This window comes from Bos grunniens, chromosome X, assembly GCF_055505025.1.
Source record: "Bos grunniens cultivar Pamir isolate PY7600 chromosome X, Bosgru_T2T1.0, whole genome shotgun sequence".
In the NCBI taxonomy this organism is placed as follows: Eukaryota; Metazoa; Chordata; class Mammalia; order Artiodactyla; family Bovidae; genus Bos; species Bos grunniens.
In genome coordinates, this window is record NC_141194.1 from 126,080,733 (window position 1) to 126,102,170 (window position 21,438).

At 45.2% G+C, this 21,438-nt stretch overlaps 1 protein-coding gene across 1 annotated transcript in view; it reads right to left on the reverse strand.

The window, feature by feature from the left end:
• Window positions 1-12,751: 12,751 nt before the first annotated feature.
• Window positions 12,752-21,438, reverse strand: part of LOC147341322 (zinc finger protein 75D-like) — a 37,344-nt gene continuing 28,657 nt past the window's right edge. Inside the window, exons 3-6 of the mRNA XM_086389183.1 lie at window positions 20,811-21,000; window positions 20,018-20,109; window positions 19,563-19,689; window positions 12,752-16,243 (exon numbers count right to left, since the gene is read on the reverse strand). Coding sequence (XP_086245309.1) covers window positions 16,017-16,243; window positions 19,563-19,689; window positions 20,018-20,109; window positions 20,811-21,000 — 636 coding nt within the window. The 3' untranslated portion in view covers window positions 12,752-16,016. The remainder of the gene's footprint in view (window positions 16,244-19,562; window positions 19,690-20,017; window positions 20,110-20,810; window positions 21,001-21,438) is intronic.

Sequence of the window (21,438 nt, forward strand, 5' to 3'; positions counted from 1 at the left end):
CACCAGTCCAGGTTCGATGCACGATACTGGATGCTTGGGGCTGGTGCACTGGGACGACCCAGAGGGCGGGTATGGGGAGGGAGGAGGGAGGAGGTTTCAGGATGGGGAACACGTGTATACCTGTGGCGGATTCATTTCAATATTTGGCAAAACTAATACAATATTGTAAAGTTTAAAAATAAAATAAAATTAAAAAAAAAGAAGGATTGATGTTAATTCTTCTTTAAAAGTTTGGTACAGTTAAGCCCCATGAAGCCATATGAGCCTGGTTTATTAACTGTGGTAAATTATTTGAGTTATGAAATTCAATCTATTAACTTTTTAAAGTCCAGTTAGATTTCTTATTTCTTTTTGAATCAGTTTTGATATTTTGTGTCTTTCTAGGAATGTTTCCATCTCATCTTGGTTATCTAATTTCTTGGCATACAACAAGTTCCTAGTACTCCTTTATAATTTTCTTTTTGACTGTCTGCATGCCATGTGAGATCTTAGTTCTCTGGCCAGGGATCAAACCCAGGCCCCTGCATTGGGAGTGCAGAGTCTTAAGCACTGGACCACCAGGGAAGTCATCCACTTTATTGTTGTTGCTGCTCAGCCACTAAATACTGTCTGATTCTTTGTGACATCATGGACTGCAGCACGCCAGGCTTCTCTGTCCTTCACCATCTCCCAGAGCTTGCTCAAACTCATGTCCATTGAGTCAGTGATGCCATCCAACCATCTCGTCCACTGTCGTCCCCTTCTCCTCCTGCCTTCAGTCTTTCCCAGCATCAGAGTCTTTTCCAGTGAATAGGCTGTTCACATCAGGTGGCCAAAATATTGGAGCTTCAGCTTCAGCATCAGTCTTTTCAACAAATATTCAGGACTGATTTCCTTTAGGATTGACTTTTTTAATCATCAATTCTTCAGCGCTCAGCCTTCTTTATGGTCTACATCTGACACCCAACACGACTACTGGAGAAACCATAGTTTTGACTATACAGACCTTAGTCGGCAAAGTAATGCCTCTGCTTTGTAACACACTGTCTAGGTTTGTCATAGCTTTTCTTCCAAGGAACAAGCATCTTTTAATTTCATGGCTGCAGTCACCATCTGCAGTGATTTTGGAGCCCAAGGAAATAAAATCTCCCACGGTTTCCACTTTTTCCCCCTTCCATTTGCCATGAAGTGATGGGACTGGGTGCCATGATCTTTGTTTTTTTGAATGTTGAGTTTCAAGCCAGCTTTTTTGCTCTCCTCTTTCACTTTCATCAAGAGGCTCTTTAGCTCCTCTTCACTTTCTGCCGTAAGGCTGGTGTCATCTGCACATCTGAGGTGATTGATATTTCTCCCAGCAATCATGATTCCAGCTTGTGCTTTACCCAGCCTGGCGTTTCACATGATGTACTCTGCATAGAAGTTAAATAAGCAGGTTGACGATATACAGCCTTGATGTTCTCCTTTCCCAGTTTTGAACCAGTCCGTTGTTCCATGTCCAGTTCTAACTATTGCTTCTTGACCCACATACAGGTTTCTCAGGAGACAGGTAATGTGGTCTGGTATTCCCATCTCTAAGAATTTTCCACAGTTTGTTGTGATCCACACAGTCAAAGGCTTCAGCATAGTCAATGAAGCAGAAGTAGATATTTTTCTGGAATTCCCTTGCTTTCTCTGTGATTCAACGAATGTTGGCAATTTGATCTCTGGTTCCTCTGCCTTTTCTAAACACCCACTGTATAATGCTTTTTATTCCTATCATACCAGTAGTAATGTTCCATCTTTCATTCCTGATTATAGTAATATGAGTCTTCTCAGATTTTCCTTGGTCTACTTATCTGAAGGTTTGTCGATTTTATTGATCTTTTCAAAGAACTAGTGTCTTTGGTTTTTCTGCTCCCCTCACTTCTCTGAGCTCTAAATCTCTAAACATGAAGCTAGGTAAGAAATGGTGACAGTCTGCTTCCCCTGGGGAGAAATCTTAGCCCGTGGTCCTGAACTGCAGCCCAGAGGATTTGAGCTTCCAACATGCCAAAGTGGGAGTTGGATAAGGGAGCTGTTCTTACTGAGATTTAGTAGATTTTTTTTAAAATAAAGGTATCCCTATTTGCTGAATACTCTCTGAACTTTCAGAGACTTGAAATGGTTGTGTCCTTCAGAAACATTCAGCTTTATGGTTGTTTCACTGGGAAGAAGGAACAGAGCTCTTCATGTTGCCATTTTATACATTTCTGCTCCAGCCTGGCATTCTTTTTGATACCCAAATGAATCTCTTCCATTTTAAATGAGCCCCCGTTCTTGTGCTGGGTCCTCCCTGAACTTGTCCAGCTCTCTGTATTCTCTTTACCTCAGTGTGTTGTGGAGTCATGAGCCAGCAGAGTCCCTGGTTTGTTCCTGTCAGCGTGAATTTGGTGACAATTTGGTTCTCTTTACTTGGGTCTTTACTAAGCTCTTTCCCTTCCATTCTTCTTGCTGCTGCCCATGTAGCTTCTAAAGTGGAATCTTCCATGCTTCAGGAGGCAGGCCCCTGGGCATGATAAGCCAGTTGGGGAGGGAGTGATGTAAGGTCCAACTTCTTGCCAACTAAGGACATATAAAAGCAGTTCAGTTAACATCTATGTAGTCGCCACTGTCTCAGAAAGCATAGATATTTCTTCTCAGGAAAGTAGGAAAATTCAAAATATTACATTAAAACATTTTGAAAACATTTTACTAATGAAACACTTCACATTGTCCTGTGGTTCATGGATGGTCACACAGCAAGCACTGGACCATGTGAGGTCATTCTGGAAGTACTTAGCTAAAGAACACACCTAGCTGAACCCTCAACCCCCACCCTCCCCCCATCTTGCCGCAATAACTGCACCACAACTCTCCTAACGCCCCCTCCCCTGTGCTCTCTGGCACATTCTTATAATCGGACATTTATTGATGATGAGTTGGACTGCCTTTCAAGACAGTGACCATGTTAAAAGCAAGGATCCCATCTTCCTCATCTCTGTGTGCCCAGCCAGGAACAGGTGCTGGGACTGGCAGAAAGTAGAGTCTCCACAAATGTTTGCTGAATGAGTGGATGGATAAGTGAAGGATAAGTCAATGAATTGTTGCCCGTTGTCAGAATCATAAAATCAACTTCTTAGTTGGTATCGGGGCCATCCTGATCTGGCCGCTGCACCATGTCCTACTGATCTTATCACTGTAAACTCTCCTTCTCAACGTGGACTCCATTCCAGCCCAACCAGTCTGTTCTCTCATCTTCAGAAATGTCCCACATGATTTCATCTTGCCCACAGCTCCGCTTCTTGGATGGTCTTCCTCCTCTACTTATGACCACTCTTGAGCCTGCCAAGACCTTTTCACAGAAATGGATGTCTCCTCAGAACAGACCAGGCCTATTTCTATAGGTTTGGTATGTTTTGGGTCGTGTTCCTGTTTTGCCAGAGAATTAACCTGGTGTGTCTTGCACTGGAACTTGTTGGCTCTTGAGTGGGGCTTGGTTGCAGTGTAGGTATGGAGACTTTTGGGTGAGCTCTTGTTTATTAATGTTCCCTGGAGTCAGGAGTTCTCTGATGTTCTAAAGTTCTGGAGTTGGGCCTCCTGCCTCTGGGTTTTGGTCCTCCTCTTACAGTAGCCTCCAGACTTCTCTATCCATACAGCACAGAAGATAAAACCCCTAGGTTAATGGTGAAACAACTCTCCACAGCCAGGAATACCCAGAGAGATTCACAGAGTTATATAGAGAAGAAAAGAGGGAGGAGGGAGATAGAAGTGATCATGAGGAGAAAAGGGAGAGTCAAAAGTGGAGAGAGCAATCAAGCCAGTAATCATATCCCTAAGTGAAAATGGATACTGAAGGTTCGATTCTTAACGGTACAAAATTGATAACAAATATCAAAAAGCAAAGGTTAAAAACCTAGAAGTTAGACTCTCAAAAACACAATATAAAAACTACAAAACAAAATCAATCAAAAAAATGAAAAATAAATATGGAATTAATTTTAAAAAATAGTTTTTTTTTTTAAAAAGAAAGGTAATAGAAGGCTATAAAACTGAAAGTTAAAAGAGTAATAACCAAAATTTTTTAAAAAACAAAAAATGATCATAGTAAAAATACATCTAGGCATTTCTCTGGACCTTTTGTGGGCAGTGTGGCGTCAGTTCAGTGTCAGTTCAGTTCAGTTCAGTCGCTCAGTCATGTCTGACTCTTTGCGACCCCATGAATCGCAGCACGCCAGGCCTCCCTGTCCATCACCAACTCCCGGAGTTCACTCAGACTCACATCCATCGAGTCAGTGATGCCATCCAGCCATCTCATCCTCTGTCGTCCCTTCTCCTCCTGCCCCCAATCCCTCCCAGCATCAGAGTCTTTTCCAATGAGTCAACTCTTCACATGAGGTGGCCAAAGTACTGGAGTTTCAGCTTTAGCATCATTCCTTCCAAAGAAATCCCACGGCTGATCTCCTTCAGAATGGACTGGTTGGATCTCCTTGCAGTCCAAGGGACTCTCAAGAGTCTTCTCCAACACCACAGTTCAAAAGCATCAATTCTTCGGCGCTCAGCCTTCTTCACAGTCCAACTCTCACATCCATACATGACCACAGGAAAAACCATAGCCTTGACTAGATGAACTTTTGTTGGCAAAGTAATGTCTCTGCTTTTGAATACACTATCTAGGTTGGTCATAACTTTCCTTCCAAGGAGTAAGTGTCTTTTAATTTCATGGCTGCAGTCACCATCTGCAGTGATTTTGGAGCCCCCAAAAATAAAGTCTAAGCCTGTTTCCACTGTTTCCCCATCTATTTCCCACGAAGTGATGGGACCAGATGCCATGATCTTCGTTTTCTGAATGTTGAGCTTTAAGCCAACTTTTTCACTCTCCTCTTTCACTTTCATCAAGAGGCTTTTTAGTTCCTCTTCACTTTCTGCCATAAGAGTGGTGTCATCTGCATATCTGAGGTTATTGATATTTCTCCCGGCAATCTTGATTCCAGCTTGTGCTTCTTCCAGTCAGTGTTTCTCATGATGTACTCTACATATAAGTTAAATAAGCAGGGTGACAATACACAGCCTTGACGTACTCCTTTTCCTATTTGGAACCAGTCAGATAACCCCTTATTCTGGCTTGTATATCTGGCACATATATCTTATATATATTCTGGCTCATCTCTGGCTTGAGATCTTGTTTTCAAGGTCTATAGGTGCCTCTCAAGTGCACAGTCTCAACATTAACTGCAGGGTTTTAATCTGTTGCACCTGTCACTTCCAGAGTGGTTCCCCCTTCTTTGTTTATTTTGGCTTCCTCTGTTTGCAAGTCTCTTCCATGTCTAATTTCTGCCCTGATACAAGGGGGCGAAGGTGGCCACTTATTTAGGCTCACTTGTTTAGTTGTGTTGTGGGGAGGGAAGGGCACTGCAAACAAATACCACTGGCATGTGTGGGGAGTGCTTGCAGTGGATGGACCACACTGGGTTTGCCACAGCCCAAGGCGGCGTGTCCTTCCTGGGTCCACCCTGCTCAGGCTCCAGGGTGCTCTGCAAGGGCATTGTCCCAAGTGGGCCCTGCATTTTGTGCACTTCCCGGGTCTAAGCCACTCAGGTTCTAGGGTGCTCTGCAGGGGCACAGACCCAGATGGGCTGTGGGTTTTGTGCCTTTCCCAGGTCTGAGCAACTCAGGTAACTGGGCGCTTGGTGAGTGCACTGTCCCAGGTGGGCCATGCATCTTGTGCACCGCCCCGGTCCTGGCCACTTGGTTTCCTAGGTGCACTGTGACAGCCTCAGGTGTGCTACGTATCTCCTCTGGGGAGCTGATCTCAGGTTGTGACACTCCTGGCAGATGTGAACTGTCCAGTATCCCAGGAAGACATGATTAGCAACTTGGAGCCTGCTCACAGTTTGATAGAAGATGCAGTCTCTGGGGCCAAGATTGCAGCAGTCCCTTGGCTTCCGGCTCTGGCGGTGACACAGCTGCCTCTCTGGCACTGGGGAGGGAGGGCCCTAAATGGCAGCTGGCTTGCTCTCATTTGGTATTCGCTCAATCCTTTGTTCTGTGAGCACACCAGGGGTCATCGTGTAGCATTAGAGCCTTTCACAGGAAAGGATTATTTCTTGTTTTTCATCTCTCTAGCAATCCCACGGTTTAGGTTGCTATCTCACATTGGCTTCCTCAGATTGTCCTCAGGGCATTCAGGCCTGGTCCTTACCGTAAGGACCGATGATGCAGCCTGTACCTCCCAGTCCAGCCCCCACCTGCTGCTGGTGGAAGAGAGTGTCTGTGCCGCTTCTCCATCTCTGCTTGTAGTTGTGGTGAGGCGCATATTCTGTAGGGCATCCCCCCCGTTCTGTTATGTTGCCCGCTGAGATCCCAAAACTCCCCACAGACACACCTATGAAAGGGTTTTCTACAATGTGGAAACTTCTCCTTCACGACTCCCTTTCCAGGACGGGTCTCTGTCCCTAAATCTTTTGTCTGTTTTCATCTTTTATATTTTGTCCTACCTCCTTTTGAATAGATTGGGCTGCTTTTCTGGGTGCCTGGTGTCCTCTGCCAGTGTTCAGAAATTATTTTGTGGAAGTTGCTCAACATTCAAATGATCTTTTGATGAATTTGGGGGTGAGAAAGTGGTCTCGCTATCCTTTTCCTCCACCATCTTGGGACCACCCCCCTTCTCTTTCTCATCTTGCCCATATCAAAACTGTCTGTGCTGGATGGCTGTTCCTGTACCTGAAGGTCATGGACACACAACACCCACAAGGCTTTGTGATGTCCTTCAAGAATTCCACATGCAGATGGTGCTGCCCCACTAAGTTTTCCAGTTATATAAGTATCTACAGTCTCACATTGAGATATACTCCCCCTACTTTCTTCCTGTACCCCAAGACCTCTCTTCTCTTTCTTACCTTGCTCTTCTGAAGACAGAGTGTGCAGGAGGCACTGTCCCTGTGACTGAAGGCCTTGGCAACACAATACCCACAGGCTTTTCTGATTTAGTTCAACAAATCCACTAGCAGATGGTGCTGCTCCACTACATTTCCTGAATTCTACCTGGCTCTACAGCCTCACATTGACATTTACTCTCCCACTCCCTTCCTGTGCCCCGAGACCTGTCTTTTCTTTCTTCTCTTGCCCTTATCAAACGTGACTGTGCAGGAGTGACTCTCCCTGTCGCTGAAAGCCTTGTTGACACAACACCTCCATGGCTCTCAGATGTAGTTCAAGGAATACACCATCAGAAGGCACTGATTCACTAGCTCTTCGAGTTCTACTTGGCTCCACAGTCTCACAGTGATATCTACTCCCACTCCCTTCCTGTGCCTCAAGACCTCTCTTCTCTTTCTTCTTTTGTCCATATCAAAATTGTGCGAGGGTGACTGTCTCTGTCTGAAGACCTTAGCAACACAATACTCCAAGGGACTTCTGATGTAATTCAAGGAATCCACCAGCAGATGGCTCTTCTCCACTAGCATAGAAATCAGAAGCACAGAATCAGTTAATAGGTTCCTTTTTTTATTTATGTATTTATTTGACTGTGATGGGTCATCCTTGCTTCAGTGGGCTTTTATCTAGTTGCGGCGATCCAGGGCTTCTCTTGGTTCAATTTTATGAGCTTCTCATTGCTGTGACTTGTTTCCTAGCACAGGCCCTAGTGATGGCTTCAATAGTTGTGGCGCCCTGGCTTAGTTCCCCCTTGGCATGTGGGGTCTTCCTGTACCAGAAATTGAACCTCTGTCCCCTGCAGTGGCAGGTGGAATCTTAACCACTGGGACCCCAAGGGAAGACCTGGAAGGTGAAGTCTTAACTACTGGACCACTGTGGAAGTTCCCCCAGGTCATAGATTTAGATGCAGACATATGACGGGAGCTTGGTCCAAGAAACAAAGCATGAACAGGGTGCAACTGACCAAAATCGTGAAGAAGTGCCTGAGCTGAAAATCAAGCAAACTGGCTGCTAACCTTGAATCTCCCACCCCTAGTTCTGTGGCTTTTGTACATCATTGTGAGTCTTTAAATTTTATTTTATTTTTAAACTTTACATAATTGTATTAGTTTTGCCTTAAACTCACTTAAAATACAGTTCACTTATGTTAACCTCTCGGTCCTCAAGCTACCAGGGTGTAGTGCTTCTCAAACTTTAATGTGCATGGAATCACCAGGCATATTATGAAAGTGCAAGTCCTGGTTCAATAGGCCTGTGATGGAGGCCTCAGAGTCAGAAATTCCCAGGTGATGCTAATGCTGCTGGTCCCTAGACCACACTTTGAGTAGCAAGCAAGCATATACTACAGAAGTGGCTTAAGGACTCTCACTGCTGGTGTGGATGGAAGGTCAGAGGCAGAACTTTAGTCACCATGCCCTTGCAGCTTCAGCCAGTGCCTTGCCTTTTGAGGTCCTGAGACTGTGGAGCTCGTCTGATCAGCTCTCAATCAAGCTGATCAGTAACAAAGATTTATCCTGGAGGATAGACTGCTTCCACGTGGTCAATGTTCCCCTTGGTCAGTGTTCATTGATTGATGTAAAATGAGTGGCCAACTCATCCCCAGGGCTTTCTGATGTAGTTCATGAGATCCACCAGCAGATGGTAGGTTATTGAGTTACACTAGGCTCTACGGCCTCACATTGACATCCGCTCCTCCCACTCCTATGCTGTGCCCCAAGACCTCACTTCTCTTTCTCCTCTTGCCCTTATCAAAACTGACTCTTCTCAGGTGACTGTTCCTGTTGCTGAGGCCTTAGGAACACATCTCCCCTGGACCTTTCTGATGCAGTTCAAGGAATCCACAAGTAGAAGACGCTGCTCAAATATATTTTCGAGTTATACAAGATTCTATAGCCTCACGTTGACATCCACCACCACCCCCACTCCCTTCCTGTGCCCCCAAAGCTATCTTCTCTTTCTTCTCTTGACCTTATCAAAACTGGCTGTGCAGCAGTGACTGTGTCTGTGGTGAAGCCTTTGGCAACACAACACCCCAAGGGCTTTCTGATATAGTTCAAGGAATCAACCAGCAGATGGTGATGCTCCACTAACATAGATATCAGAACCTCATAATCAGTTCATAGGTTCTTTATAATTTTTTATTTATATATTTACTTTGGCTGTGCTGGGTCTTTGGAGAAGGCAATGGCACCCCACTCCAGTACTCTTGCCTGGAGAATCCCATGGATGGAGGAGCCTGGTGGGCTGCAGTCCATGGGGTCGCTAAGAGTCGGACATGACTGAGCGACTTCACTTTCACTTTTCACTTTCATGCATTGGAGGAGGAAATGGCAACCCACTCCAGTGTTCTTGCCTGGAGAATCCCAGGGACAGGGGAGCCTGGTGGGAGGCTGTCTATGGGGTTGCACAGAGTCGGACACAACTGAAGTGACTTAGCAGCAGCAGCTGGGTCTTTGTTGCTGTGCTGGGCCTTTCTCTAGCTGCGGTGAGCCAGGGATACTCTTTTTTGCAGCGTTCAGACTTCTCATTGCCCTGACTTCTCATTTCAGAGCACAGGACCTAGGGCACCAGGGCTTCCACAGTTGTGGAACCCAGCTTCGTTGCTCCGTGCAAAGTGGAATCTTCCCGGACCAGGGATCGAAGCCACGTGTCATGCACTGGCAGGCTGATTCTCAACCAGTGAACCACCTGGGGAGCCCCCGAGGCTGAAATCTTAACTACTGGACCTCCAGGGAAGTCCCACAAGTCATGGATTTAGATGCAGGGACATGTGACAGGGGCTTTGTCCCAGAAACAAGGCATGAACTTGTCCTCTGGGATCAGAGGGAATCTGCCACAGGGTGCAACTGACCAGAATAGTGCAGAAAAGCCTAAGCCGAAAGTCAGGAAACCTGGCTGCTACCTTGCATCTCCCACCCACTAGTTGTGTAGCTTTGGGTGCATCATTATGAATCTTCCTTAGTTTGTTTGTACAACACAGTTCACTTACGTCAACCTCTTGGCCCTCAAGCTTCCAGGGAGTAGTGCTTCTCAGTACTGCAGTACTTTGCAGGTGGCATGTATTTTGGTGTTGTCTCATGATATCTAGTTAATTTTTGTATGTTATGTGTTTTTTTGTTTTTAAAGATGTGCTTTTCCAATGTTTTCAGTATTTTGCTGAAAATGTTATTTTTCTGTTGTACTGCATTTACATCTCAGTCAGAAGGCGTCTTTCTGAATTACTTCACTCTGTATAATAGTTCCATCCACCTCGTAATTAGCCTCCAATTAAAATAAATTTAAAAAAAAGGCAATTGTCCATATAGTTTTGAGTATATTGTGAACTCTGTTCTGATCCATTGATCTGTAAATCTATCTTTATACCAAGATCACACTGAATTATTGTTGATCTATATCAAGTTTTGAAATGAAGTAGTATAAATCCTGCATCTTTGTTCTTTTTCAAAAATTTTGGCTCTCCTTAGCCTTTTGTATTTCTATGGAAAGGTGGAATCACTTTGTCAATTTATTTTCAAAGTCCGACTGTTGCTTCATTGGGAATGCATTGAATCTATAGGTCAGTTTTCTAGAGCTCCCATCCAGCAATATTGAGTGTTCAAATCTGTGAGCATGAGATATCAATTTATGTTTGTAGTATTTAATTCCTTCTGTAATTTTCAGTGTACAGGTCTTCCAGAAATTTTGTCAAATTTATCCCAAAGTACTAGTATTTCTGCAAAGAAAACACATAAATGGCTACCAAATGAACAGATGCTCCATGTCATTGAAAGTTGAAAGTGTCAGCTGCTCAGTCATGTCCAACTCTTTTGCAATTCCAGGGACTGTAGCCCACCAGGCTCCTCTGTCCATGAAATTCTCCAGGCAAGAATACTGGAGTGGGTAACCATTACCTTCTCCAGGGGATCTTCCCAACCTAGGGATCAAACCCTGGTCTCCTGCACTGCAGGCAGATTCTTTACTGTCTGAGCCACCAGGAAGTCCAATTTCACATCATTAGCCTTAGGGAAATGCACATGAAAATTGCTTCACACATACTAGGATAACCGTAAATTAGAAAAGAAAAATAACAACTGTTGGAGAGTGTGGAATCATCATACATTACTAAGTGGGACTGTAAATGGTGCAGCCTCTATGTAAAACAGTTTGGTGAGTTCTTCCATTAGTTAAACACAGAATTAACATGTTATCCAGCAATTCTACTCCTAGTTGTGGACCCCCAAAATTGCAATCAGGTGTTCAAACAAAACCTGTACTTGAATGTCCATAGTAACCCTATTCACAATGGCAAAAAGGTAGAAACAACACAAATGTCCACAAACACATGACTGGATAAATAAAATGTCATATATCCATAAAATGGAATTTTATTCTCCCATTAAAAGAAACATACAATAATGTGAATGAACTACAGATAATGTGAATGAACTACAAAATATTACACTAAGAAGCCAGGTGTAAAAGGTTACATATCATATGATTCCATTTGTATGAAATACCCATAAAAAGTATATACATAGAGACAGAAAGCACGTTTGTATTTGCCAAGGAGTAGGGTAGGGAGGTATTGATGACTGACAATGCACATGGTGTTCTCATCTGTGGTGATGGAAATATTCTAGAATTAGATAATGGTGATGGTTACATATTGGGGATGTACTTCATGCTACTGAATTTGATACTTTAAAATGGTTAAAATGGCGACATTTGTTGTGTATTTTGCCACAATAGAAGACCCATCTCATCATAAATTTAAGGATTTGTTCATACTTTCTCAGTCTGTTCCACTGATCTACATGACTATCTTTGTACAAGATGCATACTGTTTTGATTGCTGTGGCTTTATGACTTCTGGAATAGGTATGATAAATCCTTCAACTGTTTTCCTTTTTCAAAATGTTTTGGCTATTTAAGGTGATATAAATGTATATTCCGCATACATTTTAAGATCAGCTTGTCAACTTCTACAGGAAATTCAGCTGAGATTTTGATAGATATTGGGCTCAATCTACAGATAAACTTGGGGAAGGTTGTCATATTGAGTCTCCCAATCCATGAACTATCTTTACTAAGTTTAAATTTTCTCAGCTATGTCTTATAATGTTTTAAGTACTTTTTAGTTTTCAGGTCTTATTCATTTTTTATGGGATTTATCCCTAATGTTTTATTCTTTTGAAGGCTATTGTGTATCCAGTTGCTTTCTTAATTTCATTTTTGGAATTTTTGGTGCTAGTATGTACAAGTATAAGTGATATTTTGATGTTGATATTGTGTCCTGTTGGCCTTGCTAAATTTGTTTATGGGTCTAGTGGCTTTTTTGAGTCTGTGCTTTACTTGTTATTTTCTCCATACAGGATGATCTGTGAATAAATAAAGCTTTATTTCTTCCTTTCCAATTCGGATGGATTTGTCAGGGTAGGGGGCTTATTCCATTCGCTCAAGCTTCCACTGCAATGATGAATAGAAATGGCAAGAGTAGACACCATGCATTGTTCCCAATATTAGGAACATTCTTTCACCATTAAATATTATGCACACTGAGGTTTTTTATAGACTATTTGCCAGAAGAATGAGTTCCTAACAATTTCAATGTTCTTAAAAGATGTTAAAATCATGAATGGGTATTGAATTTCACCAAATCCATGTTTTAAATCTTTTGGAATGATTATGTATTACCCCTTTGTTCTCTTAATATGAAGTATAACATTCACTGGTTTCCTGCCATGACCCCACCCAATTATAGCCCTCAGGATGCTCCCCTCCCCCAGCTTCTGGCCACCAGAGTCGGGTGAGCTCACCAACAGACCCTCTCCTCCAAGGGGGCACCACACCAGAAACAAGAGGCCTCCGTGTTTTTTTTTATTGAACTCAAATGATTTTTTTTTATTAACTTAGATAGACACAAGATTTGACAACACTGAAAACAAGAACATTTCTCTGACCAGACTGCGCTGACTGGTGGAGAGTTCATCACACACAGAAAAGGGAAAGCTGTCTTATTCAAGTCGGTGATGGCGTAGAACCTCCACTGCCTGAAAAAGAGATTGCAAATAAATAAAGTACACAGAGAGGAGAGCAGCAGAGGCCTAGTGAGGAGATGAGGAAGAGGTGGGAGAGCAGCAGCAGCAGCAAACTACTCAAGATCAAAATAGTAAGAAAAATAGTGGCAGGAGCACGTGCTGAGGACGTGTCTCCGCCCCTCCCACAGCCAATACCTTTGGGGGCGGACAGCCCCAGCCAGAGCCCCATGGGGAGGGGGGATTCTCTGCAGGTGATGATGGGTCTCTAAGCCCGGGGCCCCTGAATCTCCAACATACTTTCTCCACTTTGGGAAGCGGCCTCCCAGGGCCCAGGCAGCTCCAACAGAGCTGGGAGCCTGGGGAGGACAGGATGCCCGTCCCCCAGAGCACACCCACTGAACAGCTCAGCACCGTCTGCAACGCACAGCCACTCATGTGTGCATAAACACTCACACACACGCATTCACACATGCACACTGACATGTATATTCACACTCTCACACCCGTACCTTCACACACACACATCCGTGCATTCATCTGCACTCATACCCATACACTCATCCACATACACACACACACATCCCCACGCTCACACACTCAAGCCCTCATGCATGAACATGCAAATTCACACACACATCCCCACACTCACACATGCACTCAACATGCACACTCACACACCCATTCACACACAGGCACGCACATATTAAGTAAAGACCCTCCCTAGTGCCCTCCCCAGGTCCTCTCAGGCTGGCCCAGGAAGGGGCTGCAGCTGAGCATCCAGTCACCCGGAGGATGAGATCCAAACTTGAAAAGGACATATTTATGCATCAGCCCCAAGGAGGCCCCTGGTCCTCCGCTCCTCTCCTCCCCTGCAGCCCAAGTCACAGTCTCTCAGAACTCCAGGGATGCAGTCCAAAGGCTGGCAGTCTCCCGGAAGTGGTCCTGGAGGGACACAGTTGGGGTGGAGGAGGGGCCACCAGGACCAGGGGTTTCCAGGCAACTTGGCACAAGGGAGGAAGCCATCAGCGCCCTTCCGTCTGTGGGAATCTGTGGGGCGCATGTGGTAGCCTGGGTGCAGCCTCAGGCCTCAGGGTGAGGCAGGCAGAGCTCTTCAGCTGGGCCCTGGGTGGCTGAGAAGGGCACATGGTGTGAGGCTCAGCCCCTCTGTCCCAGGGGCAACCAGGCTGCTGTGGTTCTTAGTCCCAGCAACTGAGGACCAGGACCGCAAGCAATCAGTGAGGGGGCAGATGTGGATGTGGGATGGGGGTGAGGGCCAGGGCCTCTCCCGGCTCCCCTCAGTGCCACTCCTGGTGCACCAGTCAGCAGCACAGCCAGGACCGCTGCAGGCCCATCCAGAGCAGATGCTCCTGTGTGATCCTAGCAGGAGGGGCAGCCTGGAGACAGAGACATGGGGTCATGTGTGGGTCTCAGCTCCACCCCACCCACTTGTATCCCTTCCCTCCTATTACACTCGGCCCCAGGAGCCAGCTGACACCCCCACCCAAACTGAGAGGCCTGTGGCACTCAACACCAAGGAACCCCTGGTTAAGCCTTGCATGGGGCTTGGGTTGGGGTGGGGAGGTTTGTGTGTAAGGACCTTGCTCCCCAAGGGGGTTCTGGGACTCATCTCTCCAGTGACCGTATCAGCTCAGACTGTCCCCCAGTTCTTGCCTGTGACTTGCTCTCACCTTCGCTGCCACGGGCCTCTCTCTCTCTCTAGATCTCTTGGGAGCCTGTGCTCCCCTCCCCCATCCCACTGTGCCAGGTCTCCCAGAGACTGGGGGGCAGGTAGGCCGTGCAGACCCAGAGGCAGGTTCAGCTCCCCCACTTCTGATCTATGTCACAAGGGCAAATGTCTCCCTTCCCAGAGCCCAGCAGGTGGGGAGAACCTGCTCCACCAGAGTGTCTCTAGCTCCATCCTTCCTTCCCCATGCCAGTACTGGATCACCAGGCCACCCCTTCCCTCGGGCTCTCCACCTGGAAGGCCCTGCCTCTCTTCGAGGGGTCAGGCAATTTTCTCGGGTGCTCCCCAGGCAACTCTAGGGTCAGGGGTGCCCCAGGCAGGGATTTGACTCTCTGGACAAGACCACGGAAGGGGCGGTTCACCTTCTATAAAACCAGTTCCTGCAAGAAAAACATGGGGACTTGAGAGTTGCCTCTTCACCCAGAGATGTCCCCGTCTCCCCAGTTGTTGCCTACCCTACAAGCCTCTTCTCCATCTGCTCTCCCACCCCGGCCTGACAGCTGCCCGCCACTCAAGGAGACCCCCACTTTCCCAAATCCTTTGGGACACAGGGGCTGCTGGAGGCTGTCCAGGACTGGAGCAGCGCATTCTGTGGCACCAGGAGGGTACTGGTAGGAGGTGGAGGGAGCGTGGCTGAGATGGGGCAGGGCTGGGAGGAACACGTATTTCCCACTCTTCCCTGTCCCCTGATGCAAAGCTTTGGAGGGTGGAGAGGAGCAAGAGAGACAGCGGGAGCAGGCAGAGAGCAGTCCCAGAGACCTGCCAGGAGGAAGTCTTGTGAAGGGCTGAGAAAGTGACAGACCTGGGCTTGGGCCAAGAACACAACCATCCGTCCAGGCTGCCTCTCGAGGGGTGGAGGACAAGGGGGCCAGCATCCGCTCTCTTCTAGGGCTTTCTCAGGGCCTCTCCAGGGCCATTTCCCTCCATTCCCCCGTGTTCAGGTGACACTACCGGGGCCATGGGCCGAGGTGATGGGCTGACCCTCCGAGATGCCCAGGAAGCTGCCTCTCATCCCCAAGTTGGAAATATGACAAGGTTGTCCAGAGGGCCTGTGTGCACCCTGCCTTGCCTGCTCTTGGCTTGGCAGCTTTCCAGGCTGGCTTCCACGGGTCCCTTCCTCCCCCAAGCCCCCCAGGGGCTGGATATGTAGATGCCATGGCAACAGCCTCCCTCCAGCCCGCAAGTCCAACCTCTGGCCTCCTACCTTTTCGGTCAGGGTCAATCATTCATGTTTCTAATGAAAAATTTCTTCCTTCTGCTCCCTCCTTAGGCTAAAGTGAAACAACAGGTTGGCTGCACTCAGATAATTTCCTTGAGTTTCATGGAAAGGGCCCGTTTTGAGAGTTTCAGTGCAGTTTGTCACCAGGCACGAAGTGGCTGGCGAGAGCTGGGGCTTCGGGACTGCGAGGTCGTTTCCGTACCCTGCGTGTATCACCGTGATTTTCATTGCCCACTGTTATCTCAGCATCTTTCATTGTGGCCTTTCCTAATACTTTGTATCCTGATGGTTGTATCTCTAATGTAGGAAGAGATACAGGTGGGTCATTTCCAGTGTCATTTGTGAGCTTTAACCCTGTTGGAATAAACAGAAGAATCAGCCATCTGTTTCGCAGAACAAGAAAACTGTCGGCATGGAAGAAAAATCAATGCTGACAGCTTTTTAAAAATACAGGAAACAAGGGATTTTTGGTCCAATCTGGACAAAATGGCACAGACCCATTTTTCCCTGGTCTTCCTTTCTGGGCACAACTACAAATCCATTTAAGAATGCAAGATACAATGAACAGAGAATTCTATAAAGTGGTAAGAGGAAGGCAAAATGGTTTGGGACTCCAGGACTGGAAGAGTAACACAGTAGGTATCTTACATCCCCACATCCAAAAATGTAGGCAACCCAGATCTCGTGTTTTCCAAATCTCAACCGAGCAACAGAAGGGTACCTGAATAGGCTCACTCCATCCGCAATCGGAAACGGGAAACCATCTGACAACATCAGAACTCCAATCGGAGACGTAAGATTGGTCATGCAGAACTAGCAAGATGGACCTAGCTAACCAGCCACTAGCAGCCGGCCCCAGGAAGCCTCTTCATCCCTATGGGTAAGAGATTCCCACTGAGAGACACTCTAGCCTAAGTAAAGATCTTCCTCATTCCTCACTCTCTGGCAGCATGAGCAGGAGCACATGGGAATCCCAGCAGTACCACATAAATCGAGAAGACCAAAATAACATAAAGGCTCTGAAAATTAAGCTGTCACTAGACACATATTCCACAAAGTAGAAAAGACCCAGTGTAGCCAAAATAGGTAAGTAGGTAACATTTTTTAAATGATGAAAGAAATCAAAGAAAACTTGAAAAACATACTGTGTTCATTGTTTGGAAAAATCAACACGGTAAAGAGATCATTCCTCCTCAAATTCACATGTAGTTTAATGTTATTTCTAGCAAAATTCCAAAAAAGTTTCTTATAGGTAAGCGTATTCTAAACTTTACATGGAAAGGGACAGGCCCTAGCATAGCTTAAAATAAAATTAATCTTGACAAAAGAATAAAGTGGGAAGAAAGACTCACACATAACTCGATGGAACAAAACAGATACACAAGTATGCCCAACTGATTTTGACCAAAGTGCAAAAGCAATTCAATGGAGGAAGGCCAGCCTTTTCAATAAACAAGGCTGAAGCAACTGGACCTACACAGGCAAAAAAACAAATGAGCTTCAATCTAAATTTCGTATCTTATATAGAATCTACTCAATATGAATCACAGACTTAAATGCAAACTTAAAAAACTTTTAGGAAAAACTTAGAAAATTTTAGGGATCTATGGCTTGCCCTGATAGCAAACATACAATCAGTAAAAAGAAAAGTGAAAAACTGGGCATCAAAATAAAAAACTTACTCTGTGGAAACCCATGGGAAGCGGAAAAAAGAAAAATATACAGACTTGGGGAAACTACTTGCAAACCATATACGCTAGAAAGCACTACAATCTATACAAGAACTCTCAAAATTCAACACTTAAAAAACAACCAAATGAAAACCATGGCAAAGGCCGTTCCACTGAAGATAATATAAAGATGGCAAATAAGCACATGAAAAACTACATATCATCAGCTATTAGCGAAATGCAAGTCCAAGCCACAATGAGATAACATTACATACTTAACAGAAAGCCAAAAAATTTTTAAGTGGTAATACTATTAAACAATGGCAAGAATGTGGACAAACGATCACATCCATTGCTGGCTAGGAAGGTCAAATGATGCAGCCACTCTGAAAACCAGTTTAGCATTCAACATCTGATTACCATATGAAACGGCAATTTCACTCTTTCACTCTCTATCCCAGAGAAACGCAAACTTACCATCTCTACACAAAATTCTGTACAGGAATGTTCATGGCAGCTTTATTCACAATAGCCCAAGACTGAAGACAGCAAAAATATCTTTCAATGGTTTATCAATATTACAGAACACTTCTCAGCAGTAAAAATGAATGAACTACTGATACACACAATAACTTAGATGAATTTCCAGGGAATTATTGTGAAGGAGAAAAGTTAATCTCCCAAAGCTCTATTTTTGAAATGACAAAATTTTTAAAAACTGTAAGCAGATCAGTGGTTGGCACAGGTTGGTGACGAGGTAGGGTGTGGGAGGGAAGGGTGTGTTGTTGTATTGATAAAAGGGCAACAGGAAGGATCCTTGTGGTAATGGATCTGCATTGGGGTGGTGAATATACAAACCTCCACGTGATCAAATCTTATATAACTAAATACATACCCACCAATGAATACAAGAAAAATGAAAATATGAATAAGGTCAGTGGACTGTACCCACTTTATTATCCTGGTTGTGACATCATGTACGTTTGCAAAAGTTATCACTGAGGAAAATGGGTAAAGTGTATATGGGTTCTTTGTGTTACATTTTAAATATGCATGTGAATGTACAAGTCAGTCAATAAAGAGGTTAATTTTTAAGAATATAGAGGAACAAAATCTTAAAATTGTTAAGCCTTTATAAAGGCTCCTATTAAGGAATTTTCTCCTCTTCCTATATGTACGTTTACCTCAAAGAGACTCTCGAAGAATGTCCTCGAACTCTTAGGGACGTTGGGTCTATGGTTCTTGCCCTTGTGCTAAACAGATCACTTTAAGTTTAGGGTGCAATGATAACACTCTGAGAATAAAACTTGGAGGTCATGGACTGCCATCTAAATTCCAGACTATTTTCAGAAAAAGTGAATAACTCCCTATACTTTTATTTACTCCAAACATTTAAATGGGCAGAATCTTAAACTCAGTATCTTCTTTATATTCTACCGTGGCTGTGGCTGGATGTGCAATGAGGAACCTAGGACCTAACCCTAAGGACACACGGAAACGTCGTGGGACAGGAGTCCTGTGATATTCCAGCAGACCTGGTTAGAGATGAGGCGGCGGAGACCAGGATGGTAAGAGCAGAAGAGGTTGAGACATGGTTGTATTCAGGAGCTCTTTTGAAGACAGAGTTAAGAGTACTTGCTCCCTGATTGGCTGGGGGGTAGGGGATAACCAAAGGACTGGAAAAAAGGATAACTGAGAGTTTTGGGGCCTGAACAACTGGGTAAACTGTGCTTTCTACGGACATGGAAAAGATCTGGCAAGAGTGGGCTTGCAGGGTAGGGCAAGAGTATGATAGATCAAGCAGTCTACTTAGGAGAAAGATGTGTATCTGTAAAAAGCTCTCCAGGTGATCTGGATCTGCCTTCCCTCTCCCCTCACACCATCAAGCTGAGAACCAACCCACTGCTGGGACACTGGGACACTCTCACAGGTGTGCATTTTCCACGAACTGAGGATGTAACAGATTGCTCAATTGCTGTACAAAGGAAAGGAAGACTCTTTACCTAGAAAGGTGACATCCTCATAGAGTTCTTCCATTACATCAAAGTAGAGGGTTTTCTGATCAGGGGTCATTATTTTCCATTCTTCCTCGGAAAAATACAAGGCCACATCTTCAAATGTCAATGGACGCTAGAGAAGAGAGTAAGCTGTAGTTCAGTACTCGCTACAACAGAAGCCGTCCTATCACTCATTTCTGAATTACATGGGAGGCCAGTTACCAAAAACGTTAAGAGAAGATTCAAGGGAAAAGGAGTGAGAGACAGGAAAGGTGCCCAAGAGATCAGTACACGGCTTGGGAGGTGCCCAATCCCACAGCGCCAATCCTAGTTGCCTAGGGAACACCCGGGGCTAATGTGCCTCAGAGCATCTGCTGTGTAAGGCAGGATCATGGGCAGCAGAGAAAAGCAGACAAGGCCACATTCAGGCTGCCTGAAAATGCTTGTAAAGTACAGCTCACCTGGGACTTAGGCAAGGTGAGCTTAGATGCCAACTTGCAGCTTGGGGTGCTTTTCTCCTCAGAAAAGGTTGGACTCTCTTCAGCAGGCACAGCTGTGGGGAAGGAGCCAGAAAAAAGAATATATTTTCTGTTTAGGAACACCCCAAACCAACTTCTACAGTTTAGGACTCCCTCAGTAAAGACAGCTCACCTTCACGTGTGTGTGTGCACACACGAGCTCACACATGTGCACCACAAGTGGCCTTCTCATAAATTAGAACCAAAAAGCCACCACTCCATAGAACTGGTTCCCAGTTTTCATTAAATGAAATGAAATCCACTGCTTTTCCTCTCATTAAAGAAAATGTTCACTGAACTAGGCAAGCATTAGAGGTGTTTGAAAATTAAAACCTTGGTGGGAAACATGGGAGATTTCTTTTATCACTTTTTTCCTGGTGTACAATTCTCTTCCCATTCTGCCACTGACAGCCCATTTCTGATCCCAATTTCTCCTCTAACTTCTAATGGTGAGATGACCCCAAACCCCCGCCTTGTCCTTGCTCTACCTTCTTCTCCCCTCTCAAATTTCTATAGAGAAAGGTCCACATTGTGAATACCAGGGTTCTGTGGTTTGGATGCTTCTGTACCCCAGAATGGCCTTCACCTTCACCCACCACGGACCTACTGTACTCCCACTAGACAGTCATCCTAACTGAAAGCATGACTGGGCACCTGGAAAATTCCCATGGAATGCTCCCTGAACCAATTACTATCACAGCTCCCAGGAGAAGATAATTATGATGAAACTCCTCACCTCCTTCATCCACAGGCTGGCTTTCTTTGTGAGTATTCCAGCGCGGCTCCTGCAGTACCTGGTATATATTCGAACTTTCTCCCTGGAACACACCCATTGGTTGGGGCTCTGCTGGCTTCCACTTAAAGCCTGGGGCCACTGCTGTTCCTCCCAAGAGCACTGTGTCATTTCCCAGTTGGTGGGTTGTGACCTAAAAATAACCCCCATCCTCATTAGAAAAGAGCTTTTGGTTTTGGGGTGGTGATGGAAGAACAAACAAGAGTAGAGTCCAGGTTTGGGGAGTGTGTAAGGAAATTTTTAAAAATGAAGAGATATTGCGCCATGATTTTCTCACAAGGAACTGTACACATGATCTGGGAAAATCAGATTAAAATGAGAGAAGCTATGACTTGCTTGCCTCCACACCTCCTTGGACAGCCACAGCTCAGGCCAAGAGCAGGGTAGGGGTAGGCTGCCTGTTCTCTCACTGCCTCCAATCTCTTGCTTTCTAGACTTGGATCCTTGATTTAGTGGACTTTTATTTTCTAGTTTCCTCTAAAGAATAAGAAAATGAATAAAAGAGAGTTTTCTGTCAGTTGGATTTTCCAATCCTCCCACGTCCAGGGAACAATTTCATGGACAAAGGGGA